This window comes from Oxyura jamaicensis, assembly GCF_011077185.1.
Source record: "Oxyura jamaicensis isolate SHBP4307 breed ruddy duck chromosome 19 unlocalized genomic scaffold, BPBGC_Ojam_1.0 oxy19_random_OJ106431, whole genome shotgun sequence".
In the NCBI taxonomy this organism is placed as follows: Eukaryota; Metazoa; Chordata; class Aves; order Anseriformes; family Anatidae; genus Oxyura; species Oxyura jamaicensis.
The window spans coordinates 1-6,470 of NW_023304545.1; the positions used below are offsets into that span (position 1 = coordinate 1).

The 6,470-nt window shown below is 66.8% G+C and overlaps 1 protein-coding gene across 1 annotated transcript; it reads left to right on the forward strand.

The window, feature by feature from the left end:
• Positions 1-171: 171 nt before the first annotated feature.
• Positions 172-5,082, forward strand: LOC118158129 (LIM domain kinase 1; the record flags this gene model as incomplete). The annotated part of the gene is made up of 14 exons (XM_035312730.1): positions 172-514; positions 687-796; positions 883-1,089; positions 1,644-1,749; positions 1,829-2,013; positions 2,106-2,289; positions 2,451-2,537; positions 2,763-2,894; positions 2,985-3,044; positions 3,153-3,218; positions 3,320-3,476; positions 3,582-3,637; positions 3,724-3,881; positions 3,996-5,082. Coding segments are annotated over 14 exons (2,038 nt in total), but the record flags the coding sequence as incomplete, so codon positions are not given.
• Positions 5,083-6,470: the final 1,388 nt, after the last annotated feature.

The following is a 6,470-nucleotide window of genomic DNA, read 5'->3' on the forward strand; positions in this document are numbered from 1 at the left end:
GCCCGGGGGGGGGGGGGGGGGGGGGCACTGCGGCATCGCCCCCCCGCATCCCCATGGCACCGCAACCCCCAGTGCGCGGCCCCCCCGCCTCACTGCCCCCCCCATCCGGCTCCGGATTTTGGGGTCCCCCCTTTTGGCTGCGCCCCCCCCCCCCCCGCGACCCCAAAATAGCGGGGGCGGCCGTGCCCTGAGTCACATCGGAGCCGTGACCGTGAGCAGGGACCCGCGGGACCGGGTGGGCGGCAGCTGTGCCACGGGCACACGGACAGACACACAGACACAGCAGGGGAAGGGACGCGCCGTGGGGCTGTCACCCCGCGGTGGCCGTGCTGGGCGCCCCGCGGTGTCCCCACACCCCCCCTGTCCCCACCGCAGGTGCTGCGAGTGTGGGGCATCGCTGTCCCACCAGTACTACGAGAAGGATGGGCGGCTGTACTGCAAGAAGGACTACTGGGCGCGCTTCGGGGAGCTGTGCCACGGCTGTGCCGAGCAGATCACCAAGGGGCTCGTCATGGTAAGGGTGCGCGGGACACCGGGGGCGGCCCGCGGCGACCGTCGGCTGCGGTGACCCTCGCCCACGGCGCTCTCCGCGTGGGTCCTGGCAGCCGCTGGAGTTCCCCATTGCGCGGGGAGGAGGCCGGGGGTGGCACTCAAGGGTGCCGCGTGCTGACGTCGCCTGCCTGCAGGTGGCCGGGGAGCAGAAGTACCACCCTGAGTGCTTCAGCTGCCTCAACTGCCACACGTTCATCGGGGACGGGGACACTTATGCACTGGTGGAGCGCTCCAAGCTGTACTGGTAGGTAGCGGCCACAGCGGGCAGGGCTGGTGGGTCCCCGTATGTGTGTCGCGCCCATGCCCACCCCTCTCCTCTCGGCCCCGCAGCGGGCACTGCTATTACCAGATGGTGGTGACGCCGGTCATCGAGCAGATCCTGCCCGACTCGCCAGGGTCCCGCATCCCGCACACCGTCACCCTCGTCTCCATCCCTGCCTGCTCTGACGGCAAGCGTGGCTTCTCCGTCTCCATCGACCAGCACTGTGGCACCCAGGGCTGCGGCGCCGAGCACTCACGCACCGTCCGTGTCCGAGAGTGCGTAGCCCCGTCACTGCTGCGCCGTGTCAGCCCCTCGCTCCCGGGGGTCAGGTCCCTTCAGCTGGTGGGAGCCGCCCGCTGCTTTGCCCCTGGCAGGGCCTTGTTGGGGTGGGAGGGTGAAGGATAGAAGTGACTGTGTGGTCCCATCTGTGCAGGGTGGGGATAGTGGTGGCATGTCCCTGTCAGCTGGGGTGGCTTGTGGACACTGTGCCGGCATGTCCCCAGCCGTCAGGGTGGTGTGGGGTGGCGTGCTGGTGTTCACCCATCTGCCAGCAGGGATGTGGGTGCCATGTCAGCATGTCCCCATGTGCTCGGGGTGACTTGGGGATACCACATCAGTGTGTCCCCCTTGGGGTGACCTGTGGGTACCGTGTCAGCTTGTCCCCATGTGCTCAGGGTGACCTGTGGGCACCATGTCACAAGGGGTGACCGACAGGTCCACTCAGTGTCCCCAACAAGCAGGGGTGACCCGTGGGTGCATGCCTGCGTGTCCGCAGCCAGCAGGGACACAGCCATAGGGGCTGACCCCCTGCCGCACGCTGGCCCCACAGGGTGGACCCGGACTGCATCAGCCCTGACATGAAGAACTCCATCCACGTGGGTGACCGCATCCTGGAGATCAACGGCACGCCCATCGGCCACGTGCCGCTGGATGAGGTACGCTGCCCCCGTGCTCCCCAGCGTGGCCATCCCACAGGGAGCCCCCATGCCACCCCCATGTCCTCTGTGCCCCCAGATCGACCTGCTGATCCAGGAGACCAGCCGCCTGCTCCAGCTGACCATTGAGCATGACCCCCACGAGCCCCTGGCCCGCGAGTCGGCGCTGGCGTGCAGCCCCCTCCCCGACCTGCGCAGCCCCCTGCACTCCCCGGCCCCCACGCCCTGCGGGGAGCTTGGTGCCATGCGCCAGCGCACCGTCATGTAAGGCCACCGCGCGTCCCCATCCCACGCTCCATGCCCAGCCGTGCAAACACCAGGGTGACCCCGCGTCCGTCCGTCTGTCTGTCCCGCAGGAGGAGCTGCAGCACGGACAAGTCTCCAGGCTCCAGCTCGGTGGGCTCGCCCGCCTCCCAGCGCAAGGACATCAGCCGCTCCGAGTCGCTGCGCATCGTCTCCCGCGCCCACCGCATCTTCCGCCCCTCTGACCTGATCCATGGCGAGGTGCTGGGCAAGGGCTGCTTCGGCCAGGCCATCAAGGTGTGTCACCGAGGGGGGGACACCAGTGACACAGTGCCAGAGCCCCTGCTGGCTGTAGGCAGCCACCAGTGTCACGAGCATGGCAGTCTCAGCTCCCCTGGCCTCTGTGTGGGGGGGATGTGGGTGATGTGTCCTGCGGCTCAGTGCCTGCCCTCTGCCAGGTGACACACAGGGAGACGGGCGAGGTGATGGTCATGAAGGAGCTGATCCGCTTTGACGAGGAGACGCAGAGGACCTTCCTCAAAGAGGTGAGCGGCACGCAGCTCGCCGGGTGTGGGGACAAGGGATGGGGCTGTGCTTCCCCCTCCCAGTGTGGGGTGCAGCGGTGGTGCTGTGACAGGGCTGGGAGGGGGCATGGGGCAGGGGTGGCTGGGCAGCTCCATTTGATGGAGGGCAGTTAGCACAGGGTCTGCCTGGGGAACACTGGGGTGTCCCGCGGGGTGTGGTGTGCCTGACGGGTGCTGCGCCCCCAGGTGAAGGTGATGCGCTGCCTGGAGCACCCCAACGTGCTGAAGTTCATCGGGGTGCTCTACAAGGAGAAGAGGCTCAACTTCATCACCGAGTACATCAAGGGGGGCACCTTGCGGGGCCTCATCAAGAGCATGGTGAGTGCCAGCGGGAGCGGGTCAGGGGGCAGCTCCACGCCCCCACCCCGTGGCAGGGCAGGACCCCTCCCCACTTCCCTCTTCCCGCAGGACAGCCACTACCCCTGGAGCCAGCGGGTCAGCTTCGCCAAGGACATCGCTGCTGGCATGGTGAGCAGCCCCAGGGGATGGTGCCGCTGGAGGGTTGGCTCCGTGGGATGGGTGCAGGTGGATGGTCGGGTGCTCTCCCCACCTGCCCTCATCCCATCCTTCCCCCAGGCCTACCTCCACTCCATGAACATCATCCACCGCGACCTCAACTCCCACAACTGCCTGGTGCGGGAGGTAAGGCTCACCCTGCCTGTGCCACCAGCCCGGCCGAAGGGCTCAGCCCCAGGGGGCCCCGTGGGGCTGGCCCCATGCCTCACCCCCCTCCCTCCACCTAGAACAAGAGTGTGGTGGTGGCTGATTTTGGGCTGGCGCGGCTCATGGTGGATGAGAAGAACCAGCCCGAGCATCTCAAGAACCTGAAGAAGCCGGACCGCAAGAAGCGCTACACGGTGGTGGGCAACCCGTACTGGATGGCCCCTGAGATGATCAACGGTGAGCGGTGTGGGGGCACGGGGACAGCTGGGGCTCGTCCCCAAGAAGGGGACACTTGGGGACAGACAGGACGTGCAGTGTGACCTGACCCATCCCTCCCTGCAGGGAGGAGCTATGATGAGAAGGTGGACATCTTCTCCTTCGGCATTGTCCTGTGCGAGGTGAGTGCTGCTGCCCCCGTGCTGTCCCCGGTGCCACCACGCTGTCCCCACTGGAGCCCATCTCTCCTCCCTCACTTCCTCCCCAGATCATCGGCCGGGTCAGCGCCGACCCCGACTACCTGCCCCGCACCACCGACTTCGGCCTCAACGTCCGGGGCTTCCTGGACCGCTACTGCCCCCCCGCCTCCCCCCCCAGCTTCTTCCCCATCGCCGTCTGCTGCTGCGACCTGGATCCTGAGAAGCGGTGAGTGCTGGTGCCCTGCGTCCCCTAGCTTGGGGATGTCGGGGTGCTTGTGTGGCCAGGGGGGCTGCTGGCACGGGGTGGTGCAACACGTGCCACATGTCCCTCTCTCCTCAGGCCGTCCTTTGGCAAGCTGGAGCAGTGGCTGGAAACCCTGCGCATGCACCTGGACATCCACCTGCCACTGAGCTCGCAGCTGGAGCAGCTCACCCGAGCCTTCTGGGAGACGCACCGGAGGGGCGAGGGGGGCCTTCCCCCCCACCCCGAGCTCCCCGACAGAGCCTCCCACCTGCACCCCGTCTAAGCTGCTGAGATGGGAGCCACAGCCAGCATCTCCTCTGGCCCGGGGCCGGCCCCGGAGCCACCCTCGTGTTCCCTGTGCTCACGCCCCGTCCCTGGGAGCTGGATCTCCCCGGGCAGCACAGCCTGCACGGCCCCCCATACATAGCCCCAGCCCCCCAGGAGCGAGGGGTGGGGGGGACATCCCCCCCCTCCGCTCACTTGGTGACCACACAGCCCCCCGCTTTGCACGCCCGGGGGCTCCCCTGTCCCACACCCGCGTCCTCGCGGAGGTGCCTTGGGTTTCCGTGAACTTGCACTGCAACACAGTAGGGGCGTCCCCGTTCCTCCGTGAGTGGTGGGGGGCACGGTCCCTGTCCCCCCCCACCTCCCCACCATCAGGCATCCTCACAGCGATGCCCCGGCTGTCCCCACTGACGCTGCTCCCGCCCCGTCCCCATGGGCACAGCGAGCGGTACCTGCGGTGTAGGGATGGGCGCGCAGCTCTCCCCACGTCCCCGCAGCGCTCCCCCTGTCCCCGCCGCCTGCGCTGTGCCGTGACCACCACATCCCCGGGGGGCCCTGGGCTGAGCCAGGTCTCGGTGCGCCCGTGGGCGTGGGGACGTCTCAATCCCCTTGAGGGCCAACACGAGGGGGCTGCTCCGTGCGGTGCTTTTCATGCTCTTTATTCAGGTTCATTTTCTGTAAGATATTTAAAGAGAAGAGTTTGTATTATTTTTTCATACGACGTAGTTTGCCATTTGTCACTGCCTCAGTTCTGCTTTACCGAAGGATGAAACTGTGAAGCCTCTCCGCGCACTTTGCCCGGGAAGTCAAACGCGACGTCCTCTCCGGAGGCGGGAAGGGAACTCAAACTGTGATGTACCCCGGCCCTCGGTCAATAAATCCTTCCCCGCTCGCTGCCCGGCCTGCTTGGGACTTGCTCGCTTGCACAGGGGCTGCCCCTGCAAGGGGGGGCCCTCTGCCTGCCCCCCAGGGCCCCTGAGCCGTGTTTCCCTGTCCCCCCGTGCCCCAGGGCTGGCCATATGCTGCCCCTGCTCTCTGCAGCGCCAAGCTCCACGTGCAGCGAGGTGGCCACGCACAGTCCAGCGCATGTGGCGGTGGCCCCTGTGTGTCCCTGCGTCCTCGCTGCCTTTCCAGCCCAGCTTTCAGTTGGCTTTGGCGTGTGTCCAGGGCAGTGACGGCTGCTTCCGTGTCGCTGCCTCAGCCACGCTCGGCTTCCCGGAGGCTTCTCCTTATCTGTGGGCACCAGCTGGAAAAACGTCCCCAAGGGCCACCATCATCAGCCCAGGGTGTGCCAGAACCGCCCGAGGGGACAAGGGCAGGCTGCAGCATGGGCACAGGGCCACGTCCTTCCTGGGGGAAGGAGAGGTGGTGGCATCTCCTCCTTGGGGATCTTCAAAAGCCACCTGGAGGTGGTCCTGGGCACCCTGCTATGGGTGGCCCTGCTGGAGCAAGGGCTGGACCAAATGCCCTGCCCAGCTCCCTGCCAACCTCAGCTATCCTGTGGCTGTGGGGTGCAGCCACCCTGGGACAGGTCCCCAGCTACATGGGCATCCCTGTCGTGGGAGGTTCTTGAGCCTTGGCTGGAGAAGACCTCAACCCCCAAGTTTTCTGTCTGCAAGCAGCATGGAGGCTGCTTGGATGGAGGGGATGGGGTGGTGACAACGGGGTGGCCCTAGGCAATGCTGCAGCCAGGTAATGAGACTGCACAGCCATAAGGAAAAGGGAATCAGATCCAGGCTGGATCCGTGTGGATCACAAGGAAAACCTCATGGTTTATTGCTCCAGTGCTGCCAAGAGTCAGGGCCTTCAGGGCCATGCCAGCAGCCTGTCCCCTCCACTGCGTCCCTGGCCACTCCTTCGCTGAAGAAGCACCTGGGGGACTTGGGGGGGAGATGGTGGCTGCATCCCATGGAGCAGCCTGAGGGCACCCCCAGCCAGGTCCTGCATCACCTCCATGCCCCTGGTCACCCTGGTGAAGGAACAGGAGCACCCGGTGCCCTTGGTGACATCACTCTGCACCGCTTCTGCACTTGGGGCACAGGACACCATCGCCGCGGGCAGCCGGGCTCGTGCGTGCCCTGCTCCCTGGGGACTGATTTCAGCCAAACCGCGGCCGTGCCCCACGCAGCACCATGGCCCAAAGTCCCCTGCTGCCACCAGGCAGTGACACCACATGGGACCCCTCGGCTGCTGTTCCCCAGCCTGGCAGCGCCACCACCCAGTCCCCACGGGTCCCTGAGTCCCCCCGCAGCCTCTCGCCTTGCACAGTGATGGAGCTGCGGAACG